Source organism: Bos indicus, chromosome 1 (genome assembly GCF_029378745.1).
Source record: "Bos indicus isolate NIAB-ARS_2022 breed Sahiwal x Tharparkar chromosome 1, NIAB-ARS_B.indTharparkar_mat_pri_1.0, whole genome shotgun sequence".
Taxonomy (NCBI): Eukaryota; Metazoa; Chordata; class Mammalia; order Artiodactyla; family Bovidae; genus Bos; species Bos indicus.
The window spans coordinates 65962672-65983818 of NC_091760.1; the positions used below are offsets into that span (position 1 = coordinate 65962672).

Genomic DNA, 21147 nt, shown 5'->3' on the forward strand with positions numbered 1-21147 from the left:
ATACATAGCTGACTCTCGTTTCACAGTGTTAAATAAAAATTTGGTAGGATATCAAAACTGCTACTATGGCAACAAAGTGAGGGAAATGTGTCCAAACTACAAAGTAGTGACAAATACCACTTCCCATTCCTTTCTGTTCTTTTGCCTGTCCTCTCACTCCAGGAGAACCTAATCACTTGGTCCAATGCGTGGACTCCCATTCCCCATCACCCCAGCTCTGCCTCGTCAATGCCTGATTATTATCAATTGTCAATTTCACAGAACACCAGCAAGTATTTATTGAGTAATTAGGCTGACAGAACTTAATACATTTCTAAAAATGTTTAAGTTCCTTGACTATGAGAAACTGAGTTCCCATTTAAACCAACCCCCTCCCCGAATACCACCAAAGGGCATGAGATTCTGAAGGAAATCACACAAATCCATTCTCAACTATGGCATCATGCTCCGATATTAGTTAGTTTCTGCAGGGTTCCTGGAATTGGGGGTGAAGCGGCTCTTGAGAGGTTCCCAGCATTTGTAGTAGTTCTCATCCAGACAATTAGAGGTCTTCAGCCCCCACTTGGTGACGGCGATATTTAGAGAAGACTCAAACATAAATGCCTGTAGGGAATGCGGATGGAGACAAGAAAGAGGAAGTGAGGCAGATAATAAAACACATTTTACTAGATGTGAAGAGAGACGATATGGGTAGGTAGACTCTTTGAGTAATAAATCACATGTGCTTGCATGGTAAGGAGAAAATACTCAAGCCTTGGGTTCTGACTCTGGTCCTACTATTTACAAGTGGGTAATAGCTTGTGTGAAACCCTCAGCTTCTCTGACACTCAAGTTTTATTCTTACTAAACTGGAGTTGGGCACATAAGCATCACATTGTTCTTGTAGCACCATGGAGCTAAATTTGCTAGATCCAAGGGCAGAGGTGGGAGAGTCCTGGGATTATTCTTTTCAGGGGCCATTACGGTGGCTATGTCCATGTGAGGGAGAACATAATTCCCATTTAACAGATGAGGAAACTGGGGTTCAGAGCTGGGAAGTGACTGTCTAAGGTGGTAGTAATGAGAAGTTGCAGATTTGGGATTTGAGCCTTTCTTTTGCAGGACTCTGAAAAAAAATAGGCTAGGGAAGGGAAAAGAAGGAAAAGAGTGACTGAGGAGGCAGGAAGAAGGGAGCGGGAATGGCTGTCGCACTTTTAAAAGCCCTGTCCAAGAAGGTTCTGAATGGTGGGTATCCTTCTATGTTCAGGCAGGTTTTGTCTGCAACAGAAAGAATATGCAAGTGCCCTGTGCATCCTTGACATTCCAGCTTCACCTACTGCTGATTTTCTGACCAATTATGGCTTTAAAAAAAACAAAAACCTGTAATTCTTAGGTACTCATATTGTTGGAAATTCTAAAAATATAGATGGACAAAAGGAAGATAAAAATTCTCTTTGTGCCACAACTCAGAGAACCCCTGTTAATGTCTGGCATACATTCTAATATGTATTAACTTCTTTTTGTCTACAATGATACAGATGATGGACCCTGCTTGACTTCACATGACAAGCTTGATGTGAGGTGTTGGGCATGTTATAAAGCACTATTCAGATATAAAGATCATTATTATGGACATAATTATTGTTGTCTCTTTGCTAACGGCTTCTTAGGAGACTTCCTGTCTGACTGGACTAACAAAGCCCCATCCCAGCTGAGCTATGAAGGCAGTATTATGAAGTTAATTTATTCCAAAGTAGTATAAGGATAAGGCATATGGATGAGCCTGGATCCAAATTACATAATGGGAAATGGGGAGGGAGACCCAAAGTCTTGTTCCTCATAAAAACAGCCCTGTCCTGTGCTTCACTGTTGCAGAACACTGCTCCCTGGTAACATTATCCAAAGCCAGGTTGTGCACTCAAGGTTGCTAAGTGGTGACTATCGGATAGCCTGTGTACCCCCAGGAACTTTTGGAGGTAGTAGCTTAAGATGATGAGTATCTCATAGAGCTCTCGCACAGAGATCAAAGTGTTCTACAGAAACTGCAGAGGCCCTTGCAAGGGGAAACGGAGCTGAGGTCTGGCAGATGGGACTCACACCCTGCCCCTGAAGATAAGCTTCATGGACTCTGGTCCTTGAGTTGGGACTGAAAGCAATCTGCGTTGCGTTGGGTAGAGGGGCAGATAAGCTCTCTGCTTAGGTAGTTTGCAAGCTGGGCATGGAGTCAGGCCGGTCTGTGCTATAGATTTTAAAGTCAGGTAACATTGAAGGCATTGGTTTAAAAATGTAAAGCAAGTTTGCATATGATTTCGCATAAAATTACTCCTTGTGGTTCATAAACTCTATCTCCAAGAATGCAAAAATAAAATGAAATCAAGTACCGCAGCCAACTGCAACTGTGTTCAGTTTCAATGTTTACAGCGTGACACAGGAGGAATACAAAATAGCTTTTAAATCCCATCAGTTTCATCCCTTTACAAAGGAGAGCAAAAGAAAATGAGAGAACTGCTGCTCACAAGCCCTGACTATAGTCAGGCAAAGGCTTCCTGACCCTCCTGGGCTTGAGAAACCAGCTATAAGTGACATCCTGCAAACCCTGCTGCTGTGGTCCTGGAGGATGACTTCAAAAAGCAGGAGGTGACTCTGAGACAGAACATATATATGTATATAATATATATTACAGGGCCACATACAGATAAGGGAAGACTCCTGACACAGTATTAACAATGTCCCCCTTTGGTCTGAACAGTGTGGCGCAGTCAGCAGGGTTAGATCACACCAGCTGCACTGGATGCCCTACCTTTTCTACAGATGGAGAAAACGAATCACAGGGAAGTTACGTAAATTCCTCAAGGTCACACAGGAAACAAGAGCTAGAATTCAAACCTAGACCTGACTCCAAGTACAAAGCTCTTTTTACCCTAACACACCAGGGATCTAGTATACACAAAAGGGTGTGTGCATACACAAGTAGGAACATACAGACAGACACTCTCCTCTCCAGACTTCTCTGTAACTTTGGAGAAATAAAAAATAGCCATTCCTCGCAACAAGGTTGGGGATCCCAGAGGCCAGCAGAGCCTCATATCTAACTTGCTTACCATGGTGCCATCAGCAATCCTCTCAGGTGCCAGCTTGGCTTTGCTGGCCTTCTCAAAGCAGTTGGCATCAGGCCCATGGGGAGTCATTGGGCTGTGCAGGCTGCCTCCCCCTGGCAGAAATCCACCTTGCTTTGCCTCATAGTGACCTTTGATGAGTCCCATGAATTCACTCATGCAGTTCCCTGGGAAGATTGAAACAGTATTTTTATTATCCAAGGCAAGGACCCGAAACACCTAGACTTCTCAAACATTATTTCCACAGAATGTCAAGAAGAGAGGAGAATCATAAAATTTCATAGAAATAATAAAGAACATAGATAGACAGGAAAACAACCACAAAACATTCATTAGTGTGGAATTCTTGGTATGCAAAGCTCTACTCCATGGCTATGTAGATTAACAGAGGTCTTAGGTTCCACTGCCTGAACGAAATTATGCTAGATCTAAAGAAAAGTAGGGCCCAAACAAGAATATTAATAATAAGTAACATGCAAATCGTGATAAAGAGTGAATGTACTCCATCATCTAGGCTTACAAGCCCCATATAAAAATTATCCACTTTCCCAGATCTGAATTCCTTCCCAAATAGCCTCACAGTAGTACAGGGCATCACCATATTTCTGGTTACAAATTAGAAAATTAAAGCTGGGTGTGTGTGTGTGTGTGTATGTGTTGATGGAAATGTGATATAAGGAAAGAACCCTGGACCTGGAGTCCATTATCAAATAATAATTTGTGTGAAAAAAATCTTATTATCTATACATCTAATCCATAAATATTATATATTCTAACAAATATCTTCTGTATCTGAATATAACATCATCTTATTCTTTCATTTTCCAAAATGCTTCCTTAGATTAATTCTTTTTCCATTGACATTCTCTTCATAGAACCTGAAAATCTTAATACTGCAAAGGATCCCTGAAAAAAAAGTGAAAGTGTTAGTCGCTCATTCATATTCAACTCTTTGTGACCGCATGGACTGTAGCCTGCCAGGCTCCTCTGTCCATGGAATTCTCCAGGCAAGAATACTGGAGTGAGTAGCCATTCCCTTCTCCAGGGGATCTTCCCAACCCAGGGATCAAACTCAGTCTCCTGCATTGCACCCAGATTCTTTACCATCTGAGCCACCAGGGAAGCCCAAGGGGTTCCCTACTTCTACTCAATACAGAAATAACCTGTATATCCTTCCTGACAAATTACCTGTATGCCTCCTGTGAATTGAAGTGCTCTATTCAACAAAGGAACCTATCATATTACTGAAGACTCAGGGTATTAGAAAGTTCTCCCAAGTCAATTGGAAATTTGCTTTCATGTAAGTTGAGTATTTTGGTCCTAGTTGTGCCTCCTGGAATCAACAAAATTTGACAAAAATCACCATGTTCCCACTCTTTCTATCTCACATTTCTGTTTAAACAAAGCTTTTTATTTAGAGCAAGAATTCAAGAAATACAACACCTTGAAAACATCTACCCATCTATACATCCATCCATTCATCTGTCCATTCCCCTCCCTATTCATCTGCCTATCCATCTAACCAGCATATATGGACACTGTGCTAAGTACTGTGATAGAAATGAGTAAGAAGCAGCCTCTTTAATGTTCCTCATAATCATAGTCAGTCCTGTGAGAGTGCTGACACTGCAAATCATAGACAGAGTAGAGAGATATGGATGGCACTGGCAAACCTTGCAAAGCTAAACATTGACATGATAAATACTCCACTCTTCTTTCCTACGTGTGAATATAGCCAAGTGCCAAAATACTTGTCAGTCAGTTCAGTCGTTCAGTCATGTCTGACTCTTTGCGACCCCATGGACTGCAGCACACCAGGCTTCCCTGTCTATCACCAACTCTTGGAGCTTGCTCAAACTCATGTCCATCGAGTCGGTGATGCCATCCAACCATCTCATCCTCTGTTGTCCCCATCTCTTCTTTGTGGAGCTGCCCAAACAGTCATACCCATTTTGCCCAGAACCCAAAATGTTGCTGCAGGCCCCTGCAGAAGATGCAAGACCCAGATTATAGCTCTATTTGTTTCTCCATGAAGCAGAAATAGAGGGGGGAAAGTTAACTGTAAGCATATAGTCTACATTTTAAAAGCAGTTCTGCTCATGACTTAAATATTCTGGCATACTCCTCCATCTAGTATGTGTCCTCAGGGTCACCTTCAAGGCTTAATTTTAAGAAGAGAGCAAGACTGAATTCAGCTTTGATCTGAATATGAATTTAGGTAGCAGTGAGTTGGTGATGACATTTCTACATCATTTTCTATATTTCAAAGGACAGTGGGAAGGTAGACCTTGCCTTTTTGATTAATGCTGAATCCAGTTGACTAAGGTGCATTAAGATGACTGGAGGCAATATTTCTACAGAAATCATTCTCCACTTCTGTAAAGTCACATCAAAGTAGCAAAGATTTTGATTATTGCTAAAGCATTATTTTTAATGTCTCTGGTAAAAAATAATTTCTAACTCAGGGTTCTGTGGCTTTTCCAACTAACTCAGGGCAATCAAGCCTTTCTGAGATCTGTCTCTCCCGAGCCAAATTTATTTCAGAGTTCTTTATAAAAGAGAAGTTATAAGAGGTATTTCATGAGGTCACTTGTTTCAGGAAGCCTGAATTACAAACTGAAGTCACTCAGTGGGTTGAGTGCTGTAGCAGAGTAGGGAACCTGGATGGGGAAGACAAGCCCCAGGCCACGTGCATATTTCAGCGTGTGGTCTGTAGAGCTCCGGCATCAGAACCCCTGACTCGCTAGTTCAAATTGCAGATTCTTAGGTTCCACCTCAACACCAACTAATTCAACTCTCTGATAGTGAGAAATTTTTTAAAAAAGCATTCTACTAATAAGTGATTTTTATATCCCCTTATGCTCTTAAGTGTCAGACTTTATTTTATGGGGCTCCAAAATCACTGCAGATGGTGATTGCAGCCATGAAATTAAAAGACGCTTACTCCTTGGAAGGAAAGTTATGACCAACCTAGATAGCATATTCAAAAGCAGAGACATTACTTTGCCAACAAAGGTCCGTCTAGTCAAGGCTATGGTTTTTCCAGTGGTCATGTATGGATGTGAGAGTTGGACTGTGAAGAAAGCTGAGCGCCGAAGAATTGATGCTTTCGAACTGTGGTGTTGGAGAAGACTCTTGAGAGTCTCTTGGACTGCAAGGAGATCCAACCAGTCCATTCTAAAGGAGATCAGTCCTGAATATTCACTGGAAGGACGGATGCTGAAGCTGAAACTCCAAAACTTGGGCCGCCTCATGCGAAGAGTTGACTCATTGGAAAAGACTCTGATGCTGGGAGGGATTGGGGGCAGGAGGAGAAGGGGACGACAGAGGATGAGATGGCTGGATGGCATCACTGACTCAATGGACGTGAGTCTGAGTGATCTCCGGGAGTTGGTGATGGACAGGGAGGCCTGGCGTGCTGTGATTCATGGGGTCTCAAAGAGTCGGACACGACTGAGCGACTGAACTGAACTGAACTGAATGCTCTCAAAGTGTGGTTCCTGGAACAGCTGCATTAACATCACTCAGGAATTTGTTACAAATGCAAATTCTCATGGAGGGAGGTCCAAGAGGGAGAGGATAGATGGATACATCTAGCTGATTCACTTCATTGTACAGCAGAAACTAACACAACATGGGAAAGCAATTATACTCCAATTAGGAAAAAAAAAAAAAAACAACCCACAGATTCTCAGGCCCTACACTGGGTATTCTGAGGGTGGGTCCAAGGAATCTATATTGTAACTCTCCAGGTGACACTGACATATGTTAAAATTTGAAAACCAGTGCCTCTGGCACATACAGCCCCCTCCATACAGAACTATGTGAAATAGGGAAGTACCAAGGATTAGTATGTGAGAGTCAGACTATAATCCAGACCAAGCCTCTCGCCTTGACAACAGGTCCTCTAGGGGACTAACTTCTAGGAGGAGAACAGTTAGGACATGTGATGGGCTTTGATGGCTGTGATATTTCTCAGAAAGGACAAAATTTGTTATATCTCTATTCACAAAGTATCTGGTGTCTTTGAAGCGTTAAACCAATTGCATCCTTTTCAGCTGATGTCACCTGAAAAAGGCGATGCTGACATTTGACCATGAAGTAAACTTCTTCCATTCTGAAGGCCTTTGTCCTCCACCCTCTGCAAACACCTACAATGCTCATTTTAGTCAAAGCCCTGGCACCTGGGCACATATAGAGAAAAGCCTCAGAGAGACAGAAAGTGCTGAGGTTAACTAAAGAAAGGGGCTTTTTTTTTTTTTTTTAAAGAATGTTACAGCTGAAATGCACCTCAGAGTCTTTCCAGAACTCTGTGTACAAAAGTGCAATCTCCAGAAAGGAGAATTGTGCATTGACATTTAGGTTGAATTTATAGCTAGCTACTGCACAATTAAAAATGCCACCTTCATTAAGTACACCATGAGTTAACTTTATTCATTCTTGGTGATGCATTCACTTGCTAAATAAATATTTATTGGATGCATATCATGCACTGGGCACTGTGCTGGGGACATCCATTAATGCCCATGACTGTCTGCTCTGGCATCGGACTGTCTTCATGTCCAGTACTTCACCTGTACTTCACTGACTCCACCACTTAACTAGCTGTGAGGCCTTGATCCTTCACAGCTCAGTTGCATCTTCTTAAAAAAAAAAAAAAAAGGATAATGATACCTATCTCTCACAACAGTTATGAGAATTAAATGTGTTAATATTTTTGAAGAACTTATTACAGAGTCATAAAGAAAGGGTCAATAATTTTTAACTTCCCTGGTGGCTCAGCCAGTAAAGAATCTGCCTGTAATGCAGGAGACCTGGGTTCAATCCCTGGGTCAGGAAGATCCCCTGAAGAACGGAATGGCTACCCATTCCAGTATTCTTACCTGGAGAATTCCGTGGACAGAAAAGCCTGGTTGGCTACAGTCCACAGGGTTGCAAAGAGTCAGACATGACTGAGCAACTAACACTTTCACTTTTCACCAAATAAAAATAATATTAATAAAATTAAAATAATAGATTTGATAAGTTCTGTTCTAGACAACAACTGCTTTGCAGAAACTGCTTCTAGAATAGGATCCATCCCCTGGTGTGGACTGCAATCTGCTTTTCCCTTTCAAAACCATTGGAGAAGGCACACTTTATTGGCCCTTGAGTCAGACTTAGATAATGAACTTTCCCCAAACAACTAACTAAGCAACAACAGCCCACAGATCCTCCTCCCTTTACATCTGAAATGTAAAGAAATGTCTTGCTTCAAGCTTTACCAGCCTTTATGCCTCTCTTAGGGGCCAGAGGAACTGGGCTCTAGGCATTACACAGGGTTTTCTCCTTAGAGTCAACATGCCACTGCCAACTTGATGCCAAACATCACAAGTTGTGATGTTTAAGAAGCTAACAGTCTAGGGAGCAGCACTGGGCCTTGGGAGGCAGGATTCTGAACTGCAGCCAGAGCAGGACATCCTGCCTCTAGAAATACCTCTAGGAGTGTTCCCCAGGGGTCATGTTGACCACTCGGCTGTCTCTCTCTCTTTCTTTTTTTCCCAAATGTAACTTGGCAAATGACTTACTGTGGTAATAAGGAGGCCTGAAGGTCTTATCAGCAACCCCCCATCGAGGTGGGAAGATGACAAAATCAGCGATGGCCACTCCAGGGCGTACAGACTTAGCAGTCAATACCGTGAAAATGGATGGGTCCTGGGAAAGGAAGGACAAGGAGAGCCTGAAGACACGATGAAGGGGGAGGTGACCAACAATGACACACATCCCCCATGCTGAAGGGGTTTTCAAGTGACACTGTAATTTCTGATCAAACTGCAGGCCAGGCTATGAAGTCTGGGCTTGTCATCGAGGTGCAGTAATCACTCATCTGACTTTCCCCTCCTGCTGTGCTTGAAGCAAAAGGAATTAACAGCAGCTAAGGGGATTCTGAGCAGCTTTTTCACCCTGCTGAGCCCTCATTTCATGTAAGTACTACCCTGTGGGTCTGAGAACCGGCAGTGCCTGCCTCCCAACCTCAGGTCAGAGTGACTGGAGCTGGCATGTGCTGCAGGGAGCTCTTGGCAGAAGGGATGCTCAGAGTGAGGTGGAAATAGAAATAATATCTGAGTGTTGGGATAGATGTAGGATGCACATCTCTTTGGAGCAATCACTGAGATTCCAGACGGTATCCTCATGGCTTTTTTACCCTTGTTTGACTCTCAGGCCTAAAATATTAATATGTCACTCATCTGGGAGGTGGTAGTGTAGAAGGGAATAGGTTGGGGGACAATATTATGATTTGTAAAGAACGTTAGACTCTTTCGGTGGAAAGATTGAGATTCAAATTTAATGGCAATCAGTGTGATCAGGTCTGCTTTCTGATGTCATGTGAGGGTTGGGGATTCAAAGATGATTGAACTCTATTCCTGGCCCTTCAGCACCACTGGTGGCGGCGGCAAGTGTGTGTGATGGGGACAGAAGGAGTAACGAAACAAGTGTCTGAAGAATCACAGCAAGGTGCCAAGAGCGATCTATCTTTGTAAATAGAGAGCCAAAGGGGTACAGAGTGCGTATCTCTTCCTGAGAAGATCAGGGAAGGCTTCACAAAGGAGGTGATATTTGAGGTGGGTCCTGAAGAATGAATGCAGAAAGAAAGAAAAAGAGAGGGAATAAGGAAGGGAGGGAAGGAAGAAGGTAGGAAAAAAGAAAGGGAAGGGAAGGAAAGGAAGGAAAAGGCAAAAAGGCATTTTAAGCATAGAAAACAGGAAAGACGTCAAAATGCACAGAGATTTTGTTAAGAAGCAAGAAAGCTAAAGCTCAGAGTGCATTAGCAGGAGGGAGAGGAGCAGAGGTGGTCCTGGGAAATAAGTCCAGGGCCAGATGGTGAAGAGCATAGGACACCACGCTTCAAAGCTCAGACTTAATCCTAAACCACAGGGAACCTGCAAAGGTTTCTAATGTAGTGTTAGAAAGATCAGGTCTGAATTTTGGGAAAATGACTATAGCTGCAGTACAAAGGAAACTGTCTGTGTAAATGCAAGCCAAGAAACCCTTAATGCTGCAAGAATGAATACTTCTTCATCTGTCATGAGAAATGATCTGAAACTGTTAAAAGGCAGTGAGGCTCAAAAAAAGCTCTTTCAGTGTCTCAGGATCCTTTTTTTGCTGCTTTGGGCATGATGCCTCATTTTCTTGTCTCTTGATTTTATCGAGTTGCTGCTCTTCAGAAAGGTAGTTTTGAGTCCCAAGAGGTAAGCTGAACTGGCTTAGAGTAATCGTTTTGTCTTTGATTCTTTGACTTCTGCTCTAATTGCCCCTCTAGGTTGTGGGCTAAGTTAATCTATTATGCAAAGTGAACTTTCCCCCAGGATCTCAGAACTAGCACTTTATCATGGAAGTGGGTCCTTGGGAGCCTGCACTGTAGACTGGGGACCTATTTGCAGTCCCTGATTGAGTGAAAAATATGACCGAGTTCATACTCTAGAATTTCTTTGGTTTAAATTCAAGCACTGAATGTTACGAGTAACTTCAGAAGAGAGCTGTCAATCCCATCTCAGCTAAAAAGAGCCAGGAGTGGAAGCTCTGAAGTGGGCAGGCAGACCTTTGGTATTTATGAGCAGGACAGAGAAATTTCCAAATTTAGGAATTTTCCTTTATCAAATACTCCATCACTGACATTAGCAGTTGGTTTTCTTACTGGGATACATTGTCTAGGAAGAAATCGTATTCTTAGCCAGGAAGGAAAGTTACTGTGAGTACCCTGTAGAGAACTGAGCTGTGTGGCAGGGTGAATGTTGAGTGTCTAGTCTGGATCTCCCTCTGGTAGGTTATTTACTCCTTCACTGAAGCCTTGCAGCAGATGATTCAAATTCCTGTCAACACAATGACAAATGACTTAAGTCTCAAGCTTCCAAGGCAACACTGGAAAAGTTGAGTCTGTGAACACCAGGTATCTACTGTGGACCTCTCCAACCTAAAGGTACCCTCTCCCCAGGGTTCCTCCATGGGCCAGACTTACTGCGTGGTCAAAGGCCACTGAATTGATGACCATAAAGTTCTCCAAGTTGTACTTGTAGGGGGTGTAATTCCCATGCCAAGCCACAACATTGAATGGGGAGACATCCTGATCAACAAAAAGAAAAAGCAGGAAAGGGTGATTTTAGCACATAATACTTTTATAGCTATGATTCTTCAGTTTGTACTTGACATTACTGTCTCTTTCTTGATTTGATTCTGTTTGCATAACTTAATAATACCATCCTTTGGGAGAAATATCACCCTGAATCATCCTATGGTTGCTTTACTTTCTCTCAAACTGTCCTCCCTAAGCCACTGACCCTATTCTTCCAGTTCCTAAGCTACAGCTGCCTCTGATCACATGTGCAGCAGAAGCACAGCCAGGTAGTGCCTTTTCAACAATATTAATGCAATGGTGAGAATCTGTGGCTGCCAGCAATTCTCTGACAATCTGGGCCACTGTCTGGGTTTCCAGTGCTGAGGGCAGGCACTGGCTGTGACTGCTCTCCAGGTAACTACCTCTCAGAGGAGCATCTGGTAGATTTAGTTCCTGGGTTGATGAGTGAGGATGGTGAGGAGTTCTCTAAGAGTTCCAGCCCCAAGAACTTGAGATTTCAGAGCAATCCTAAGGTGATGCTTCTTGGGTCTGCCCTAAGAGAGGATCGCTGTTCTGTTATAGGAAGGTAGTTAGGCTAGCGAGTCCAGGTGATACAGTCCATGGAGGTCAGTCTCCCAGGGCACAGATCATGGCACACAAGGGAGAACGACTTTCATAGAGTTCACTTAGAAAGTGGAAATCCATGGAGCTGCTGGCCGCCTCTAGAATGGTGCTTCTCTGTCAAATGTATATCATATACAATACAGGGAATATGCTTTAAATGAATGTGATTTCCACACTGAATTTCCAGAGGTTATCATTTATGCCAGGCTGGAGTAGTATCTAAGCATGTGCATTTTAAACAAGCCACCCTGAGAATTTCTGATGCAAATAGTCTCTGAATTGCATTTTAAGAAATCCAATCCAGAGAATACGAGGGTGACTATGAATCAATGAGGACGGCAATTAACCCTCAGAAGTTAATTTTAAATGCAAAACTGATTGGCCTCTGCTGGTTAGCATACCTTCTAGTTGCTGTCCAAAGAAAATAACATGCCTTAGCAACATATAAGCAATAAGTTAAATGGGCAAAAATAAATCAAATGAATAATGGTAAATAGAATAGATCTTTGGATTATTTTTATTACATGGTTACTTTATTCTACTACATTATATATCCAGTAAGTTAGGTAATAATGTATATTACATATTATATTATTATTTTAAAATTATTATTATCTATGCCTTTGTTTATCAATTGAAATTGGTCATGTTCCGGGTGGTATGGCTATAGATAATGCCTTTGCTTATCTCCTGAGTTTACCAGTCTGGTGCTATCAACCAAGTCAAACTAATTAACTGAGTTTTGCTTGTTTTCTATCAGTCATTGCTTGTATTTGAAATATGGTGACTATTGATAAATATAAGTCTTAGATGAACTGCTATAAATTAATTTTCCTTTTCAGGCCGTACCTCCCTGCCTGTTTATTATGTTCCCCCACCAGTTATAGAGACCTAGGTATTGTGGGGTTTTTTATTGCTTGATGAATAGAAACAGCATGACCTTTGGAGTCAGAAAGATATGGGTTTGAATGCTGATTCTGTCATTTACTGTGACATTTGGTAAGTTATCACTACCTGGACTGTTTTCCTGACTACAAACAGGGCGAATAGTACCTTATTGTAATATCTTAGTGATGTAGTAAAGATGAAATAATGTATATAAATACTTAGCACAAGCCCTGGCAATCAGAATGTGCTTAATAATTATTCATTCCTTCCCCTGCCTGTCAAGCCACTTACTTTACCTGTTTGGCAGCAAATAGCTTGCCCTGGTATTTATTAATCACAGTGTAACCACCTGGCACTTGGCGATCTTCATACCAGGCAACAGGTATCAGGAAATCACGAGGATTGGCCAAGCCATTGGCTCCTAGAATATAATGATCCAAAAGTCTTTTAGATACTTCTGAAATCACACAGGAATGATGCCACTGTTGCACAAAGAGAAAGGGCTTTCTTCCACGTCAAAAGCCACTCCACAATTTGCTATCCTTGTTGAAAGACTCATTGGAATCCCAGTCTGGTACCTTTCAAGGAGGACCCAAGAAATTTGCTCAGAAAAAGAAATCCTGAAAATATCTTCACCAGCATTACCTCCTAAAGTTGTAGAGTGAATATGGTTTATAAACATTTTCCATGCATTACCTTACCACTATAGGGGACGGGAGGGGAAGAGAGGAAGAGAGTAGAAAAGAGGAAAAGGGAAGATATGATAGAATACTAGAGCTTTTTTCCTAATAAAACTCTGACAACTCTAGAACTCATCGACAGTCCTTGAGAAGGAGAAGGTTACACACTGTAGCCTCAGGCACGCCTCTGCTCCTTAGACAGGACTCAGAATCAGTCCACGTCTGCAACATTGCTCTGCAGCCTGACAAATCTGTCTGCCACTGAGGGAGACCTGCCTGCTCACCTTTGCTTTGTGAGTGTTCCCTCCAGAGAAAGAAAATAAATCAGAAGATCAGAAATGAAAAATCTAAGTGCAAAAACATAATTTAACTCTGAGAGGAGAGACCTAGGGAGTGTTTTATCATTTCTAGTTCCTGGGGTTAAAAAAAAATAGGCCCCCAGCTGGTTAGTCAATTATATATTTTTTCCAGAGGGTACATGTGGCATGGCACCTGGAGGCTCTGCTGGCTGTGGAGCAGCAGGAAACCAGACCAAAGTGGGAAGAGCGGATGGAGAGCAGGATGACAGACGGCCCACCGTGGCTCCAGCTGCCTCTCGGCTGCCTCCCACCTTCCTCTGACTATCTGGATCCCCCAGGGGACTGACCAGAAGGCACATGCTGGCCTGTCCCTGTTTTGCTCTTAAAAAATCTGTTGACAAGGAAAGGGAAGAGCTGGGAGGTGTGGCCACCACCTTCAGCAAACACGCCAAAGATGAAACCAAGGGCCGATTTCCCCAACCACTCCTGTCACTCGAGAGATGGTTTGAGAACATCCCCTCCTACCACCTCCACTTCTCAGATCCTGCTCTCTTTGCCTCCAGCTTGCCAGAATAATTGTGGGTGGGGGACCTTGGTTCACTTTGGAAGGTTTTCATTTGCCTCATGGAGGCTGTGATTTCTAGCTCCTTCACAGCACTGAGTGAGGCACACTTTTGGACTCTTAAGTATGTAGATTTTGTAGAAGATGCTCAGTAGGAATGTGACATCCATAGACTGACTTTTTTTCAGTCCATTTCCCCTTTCCATAGCCACATAGCCCCTGCCATTATTATGGTTTTTCCCACTTTATTGTCTACACACAAGCCACTGACAAGAAAATGATCTTTCTTCTATCTACAAAATCCACTCCCACTTGTACACTTTTTCTTAAACTGGTCCCTTTCCTCTTTCAGTTCAGTTCAGTCGCTTAGTCATGTCTGACTCTTTGCAACCCCATGAATCGCAGCACGCCAGGCCTCCCTGTCCATCACCAACTCCCAGAGTCCACCCAAACCCATGTCCATTGAGTCAGTGATGCCATCTAACCATCTCATCCTCTGTCATCCCCTTCTCCTCCTCGCCTCTTTATTTCTCCTCAACTTTCCATCAACTTATGATTGTTAAGAAGCTGTTCCTGGAAACTTGGCTCACAGCAACCCAGACTTTATATCCTCTAGGGTTGACACTGTATAACCTGAAATCTATTACAGATTGTCTTGCTCTCCAATGGTCTGTATACTATTCTAGAGAAAGATTTATTGTGGGTTGGGCTGGGTTGTTCTCTGTTATGCATGTATGTGATGGGAAGAGGCTTTTGCCATCCTTGATGTGGTTCTGGTCATTACCCTCATCACAACATGGGAACTGGGACAAACTGATGGACTGGTGCACTGACCAGCTAATTAATGAAGCTATCATCTCATATCATCTCATCAAATGGGTCAACTATACCACCTGGAGCCCCTGAACTTAGAGGCCTGAAATAAGACGTCTGTGATTGTTCAGGGGACTCTAATATGTTCTGAAATTCCCAATGACACTTGGTCTGGAGAAGAAGTTGTCTAGAGAGGAAAGTTGTAGTTTGAGTGAGATAAGGAGGAGAGATGGATGTTTAACTTTCATGCAATTATTCATGTCCTATATCTCAAGTCAGGCTTAGAAGCTTGCATTGAAGATTTACCAATTGGTCCCAGGTCAGGCAACTCGAAGTGGACTCCATAAACCTCCAGGATGTAGCCTCTAGTCTCCTCGAAGACATCGATGCTGAACCGCATTCCTCTCTGGAACAGAAAGTAGACACTGGTGTGCTCTCACCAGTCATACCTATAGTTATAAAGAAGCTGCCCAAGAGCTACAGCCAACCTCACATGCACAAATAATTCTATAGTCTGCTGAGCTATGTTGGAGAGGTGACCAGCTGAAAGATGAGTTAAAAAAAGTTAACCTCCAATCACATATGTGACCCAAACCAATTCTAGCCTACACTCTCACTGGGTTCAGAGATAACAGTGCCCTGATTTCACCAAAATTTAAAGAAATCCATCTTCACTGCCTTCTGTCCCCTCCAGAGTATCATCCAGAGTGTGCAGAAATATTAAGGAAAGTAAATTGACAATGCTCTTTGCTTTGTGATTGTGTGCTATTTTAAAACAAAGTAGGCACAGAAGGCTGCTTAATCCTTCTACACAGGGAGCCTTCTGTATAACTCAAACTCCCTCCCCATTGCCCAGACATGATAGAGAAATTTCAGAGTTAGAAATAGCAGCAGCTGCAACATCTGATTGCTCCCAAATTAGGGAGAAGCTGGGAGGAGAGGGGGACACATCACCAACCTGAATGACGCAGATCTCGTTGGGCTGAACAAGCATCTTGCCAAACTCAGTGTAAATGAGAAGTTTCCCTTTCTGGGGAACTAACATAAAAGACAAGGCAGCAGTGAGTAACTCCTTTCATGTAAGAACCACTTCATGAAGAGTGAAAGGCTTAAGGGCGGCATTTGCTTTTTCATTCCAAATGAAAAGTTCTTCATTGAGTTTTATGGGGGAAAATGTCAGAATTGACAACTTAAGTTGGCTATTTCTAGAAAAGCATGAATGAAAAAATTGACTCTGCTTTTTTCTTATGTTTGGTTGCCAGATAAGGAGCTTGTATTTGCACAGTTCTGTGGCTTGACCAGAAAGGGCAGCAGAAATAGGATGGAAAAAGACCCATCTCTGATAGTTCCAGCAGGAAGCTGGCATTTGCATGTCTAAGGTTTACATCAAAATGTTCATTCCAAAATATCAGTACTAAGATCATCAAAAAAGAATCAAGAAAAAAAAAAAAAGAATCAGGAGACCAGAGAAATCCCTACTAGACTTTCCATCTTGATGGTTTCATGAAAATTTGTATTTATACAAATTTGCAGATATCAATGACAGATGATCTTTACTTGGGTAAGTTTGAAGGTAAATAGAGTTATCTCAATAAGTTAATCACATGTTGATTTTACCCTCTATTTCTTTTAAGTTGCCCAGAGCTTGCATATCAGAAAGGCCCAGAAGAAATGAGTAAAGACAGGGAGACCAGGAAATAGGGTATGGGCTTGAAGGTACAAGGAATCTTTTCCAGACCACCAATTGCCATTACACCTCAGTCTGTAGACTACATTAAATAAGACAGATTGAAAGGACAGTAATATGTATACAATTAAAAAGCAGCTTATAACTAGGGATCAATTACTAATGAAAGGATCTAAAGTCTTTAAAACTCACCAATCAAGAGGTCTCCATCTGAATTGTAAAAACATCTGAAACATATAGAATAATTCCTATGATTTTCTATTTTAACAATGTCCAGACAAATTAATTCACTGCACAAATTATTGCTCAGTAGATAGGCTGTGCCAGGCTTAGTGCTAGGCATAAAATGATGAGCAAAATGACCTCATCTTTGCCTTCATGGAGCCTTAGAGTCTAGTAGCAAGTCAGACTGCAATCCAACAATTACAGAACCATCTCATAAACTGTAATGGCACCATGAAAGTCAAGTTCAGGAAACTGAGAGAATAATGGACCTGATCTAGTCTGAGGCGGCAGCCAAGGTTTTCCTGAAGAGGGGATGTTTGACTTGAGATCTGAAGAAATCATCTAGGCAAGGACTTGGGGATGGGAGTGATGTAGGAGAACATTCCAGGCAGAAGGCTGCTCTGAGGCAGGAGGGTGGATGGAAAGTAAAAGGAACCGAACAAAGGCTAATGCATTTAATAGCTCAAATAGAGAGGGAGAGGAGGGGCCTCATATCACATCGAACATCTCTAGTGTCTTGTCATGGGGCCATGATCTTGGCCCTGATTCATGGCTCAGAGAAGTTAAATGACTAGTCCAGGGTCGCTCAGTCAGGAAGAAAGGACTGGGCTTTGAACACAGTGGTCTGGTTCCAGAGGTAGTGGGCAAAACTGTTATGATACTCTGCTTTCCAAAGAAACAGGAAAAATACCTTTTATATATAAGTTTTTCTGATTGAAAAAAAAATCTAACATGTAAGTTCTCCTATTCAGGATCTTTAAGCTTACACAGTTATTAGTCTGTCAGTTTGACCTGCCACCAACAGGTAGTCCTAATGACTGCTCAGGTAGTATGACTTTGGACTCAAGAACAGCCCTGGGGAACCTTAGAAGTTAAGGACATTCTGACTCAAACCTGGTTAAGGTCTAAATGCTTCTTGGACTACTCCAGCTTCCAGTGCCCCATTTTTCCTTTTCTGCTTGCATTGTTATGTGACATTCTTGCTTCCCACGTGGTGCTAGTGGTACAGAACCCACCAGCCCACACCCCCACCGCCTTCCAGTCAAAGAGACACAGTTTCGATCCCTGGGTTGGGAAGATCCCCTGGAGGAGGAAATGGCAACCCACTCCAATATTCTTGCCTGGAAGAATCCCATGGACAGAGGAGCCTGGCGGCCTACAGTCCATGGAGTTGCAAAGAGTCAGACACGACTGAAGCAACTTAGCACACACACACAGGACATTCCTATTTATGTCACAGGAGTCAGTCAAGATAGAAATGCTCATTTATTGTCATTATTCTTAAATGTGTATTAAGATTGCTTTGGGGTTAAAAGAAAAAAGCAGTAACAAAAACAACCACCCAGCCTTCACCCTCTGGGCAGCAGCTCTTAGGGAAGGGGGCTGACCTGCTGTAGGTCGGAGCCACTTACCTATTCCCCATGGAGGTGTTACAGAGGAAAATGTGGATAGCAAGCCCATTGTTGGACCTGATGTCTCCAGCTCCACACAAGGTGTGCAGGCCCTGGGAGAGACCCGCACAAGAGGGAAAGGTGAATGCAGCCAGCCTAGGTCCCTGAGAATCAGAGGCAAGTTCTACTAGGGTCTTCACTTTGGGACCAGGCTTCCTATGGGGAGCCTGGAATTGACTGACTTATGTTTTGTAGATGGCGGCCCACCCTCATTGCTAGGCATGGCCCTAGATCTGGATTGACTTAATGGCTCCATCAGAATTGACCTTAGAGAACATCAGTTCATTACTTGACATTTTATCAGTGTAGTGCTTAAGATCACCCTGAAGAAGAGTTTCCTTTGGAGGTAAAATCAGGCATCTAGGAAGCTTGGGGAGGAAGGTTGCAGCATTAGGGCCCAGTGAATGATCCTCAGATAACACATCACTACCTGGGCAGCTGTCTGCTTACAAATAGGGTCAGCCCTAATCTTTCCAGAACAGGATAGAGGAAAGTATTCTGACCAACTGTAATCCTCTCTGCTAATAACCCACAGTCCCAAAGACCTTAACACACGGGCCTTTCTGAAAGGAGGGAGCTCTGCTCTCCAGATATCCATAATTCAACCAGGGTGAGGAATTTCTTTTGGTATTTTAACTCATTTTGCAAGTTTGGGGCCTATTTTGATGAGCCTTGCACATGGCTTGGAGCATTTAATATGGATAAAGAATTTGATAGGATACAAACAGTTTGGCCTAAGGCTGGGTACCTGGACTCTTCCCTAAGTAAGCCATGGACTGAGGTTGGTCTGCAGAACCCTCCCCCGGCTTCTTTGAGCCCCACCTTCTTATAGCTCCTGGCCTTTCCCCTACATATGCTTTCTCTGAGCAGAGATGTTCCAATAATCCCAGCACCTGTAACTACCAATCAGAACTTCTAATCATCATTGCGCTAACCGAAGTTGCCACCCTGAGTTGATGCTGTTCTAAACTAGGGATCCATTTTGGAGAGTTCATGACCTTGGATGAGAAAAAAAAATGATATATGTATTTCTCTAACTTTTGACTGAAATTTATCATTTCCTTGAATTAATGTGAATGAATGTAAGTAACAAACCCTAGTGGTTTTAGAAGTGCCTGTAACAGTATAGTCGTTTCAGATATCTCAAAATATCATTTATGCTCATACATTTAATAACCATAGTTATTAGATCTTTTCATAGATCTTGTGATTTAGTGCATTAAAAAGGCAGCATATATATTACTCTAAAGCAAGCCAAATTTGTTATTTGAATATTTTATCATTATATTTCAATATAATTGGCTACTTTGTAATTTTATGTAATTTAAATTATGCATTTAAAAACATAGGCTTCCAGACTATCAAAGGAGTCCCTGGAACAAAAAGGCTTAGAACCCCTGTTCTAGCCAAGAACAAAGAAACCTGAAGTCAGTAAATGCTCGATTTCCACTGGCTGTTTGGAGATGTTGTAAATAGCTCACGAGTGCCCTTTGGTGTCAGGGGCCATATGGTGCTGGTAAGTAAGACATCCCTTGGCCAGCCTGGAAGGCAGAGGCAGGTGGTGCTCTGTCTGCTGCCTGCCTCCAAGGCTGCTTCTGCTTGGCATCCAGCCTGAAAGTGGCTGTATCGCCCACCATGGGAGAGAAGAGAGTGGCGGGCAGGCATGGATAGTATTGACTTACATTCACGAAGTCCACTTTCTTCTGAGAAGCTTTTGGAATCTCAAATGGTTTCCATCGCAGCTAGAAAAACAACAACAACAACAACACACACACATACAGGAAAATTATTTCAAAAGGGGAAACCACAGACTTTCTAAATAAATCACATAAAAAGGACAGCTGCTCCCTCTGTGAGGCTCTGACAACTTGTGATTTTGCTATTTTCAATTTAATAATTATCCATCATTTCCTTAAAGGGGCTCAGTTGGGTTCTGTGTGGGTATGCAGGGTGTGTGTGTGTGTGTGTGTGTGTGTGTAAGAGTGTGTGTGTGTGTGAGAACGTTTAACCTATATGTATATGTACTGTCTTCATTCCTTAGCATTTTAAATTACAAAAATATAAGAAAATCATTGCTTCCTGTTTCAGAAGCTATTTCTTTTAACATTTTGCTCAGGCACATCAGTGAGTTTTGACTGATGCTGCTCTTTGTGCTATTTATAATCAGCTCCCTTTCCTGGTGTGGCAGCCTCACTATGTGGGCTCCTGACACAGCAGGGGAAGGTTCTAGTTCTTAATTCCAGCCCTTGGAGTTTTGAATTATTTCTTTGAGAGAAAGAAAAAATTGAGATTGCCTTTAGTAAGTGCAGTACCAGGTTCAGTTTCTTTACCAAACCCTGTGCTCGTCCCCAGGCTGCCTGACAGTTCAGTTTAAATCACAACCACCTTTAATTTAATAATGAAATGATCTAAGCAAGTGGGAAATAAAATCAGCAGGTCTGAGCTCTACTAGAAGTATCAGCCCAGCACTTATTAATCAACTTGGCAGCAGGCCTGACCCAGACAGGTTGGCAGCTGATAGCCCCAGCAGCCTCAGGACATCTCAGGGAGGGACCTGCCCCCCAAGGGCCGGCTCCACTGGCTGCAGTGCCTGGTCAAGGCAAGCCAGGCTGGGCTGCCAGGAGGTCACGGGATTCAGCTCTTTCAGTAGTCCAGAGAGGCAGCTCGGTGGGGGAGGAAACAGAGTGGAAAAGGCGGCTCTGGGATGATCCTGCCTCTCCGATGCACACAG

The 21147-nt window shown here is 42.7% G+C and overlaps 1 protein-coding gene across 1 annotated transcript in view; it reads right to left on the minus strand.

Moving 5' to 3' along the window:
• Nucleotides 1-253: 253 nt before the first annotated feature.
• HGD (homogentisate 1,2-dioxygenase) overlaps nt 254-21147 on the minus strand; it is a 42791-nt gene continuing 21897 nt past the window's right edge. Inside the window, exons 5-14 of the mRNA XM_019987983.2 lie at nt 20099-20158; nt 18378-18469; nt 16933-16967; nt 16012-16091; nt 15360-15459; nt 12996-13120; nt 11092-11196; nt 8663-8789; nt 3081-3262; nt 254-603 (exon numbers count right to left, since the gene is read on the minus strand). Coding sequence (XP_019843542.2) covers nt 454-603; nt 3081-3262; nt 8663-8789; nt 11092-11196; nt 12996-13120; nt 15360-15459; nt 16012-16091; nt 16933-16967; nt 18378-18469; nt 20099-20158 — 1056 coding nt within the window. The 3' untranslated portion in view covers nt 254-453. The remainder of the gene's footprint in view (nt 604-3080; nt 3263-8662; nt 8790-11091; nt 11197-12995; nt 13121-15359; nt 15460-16011; nt 16092-16932; nt 16968-18377; nt 18470-20098; nt 20159-21147) is intronic.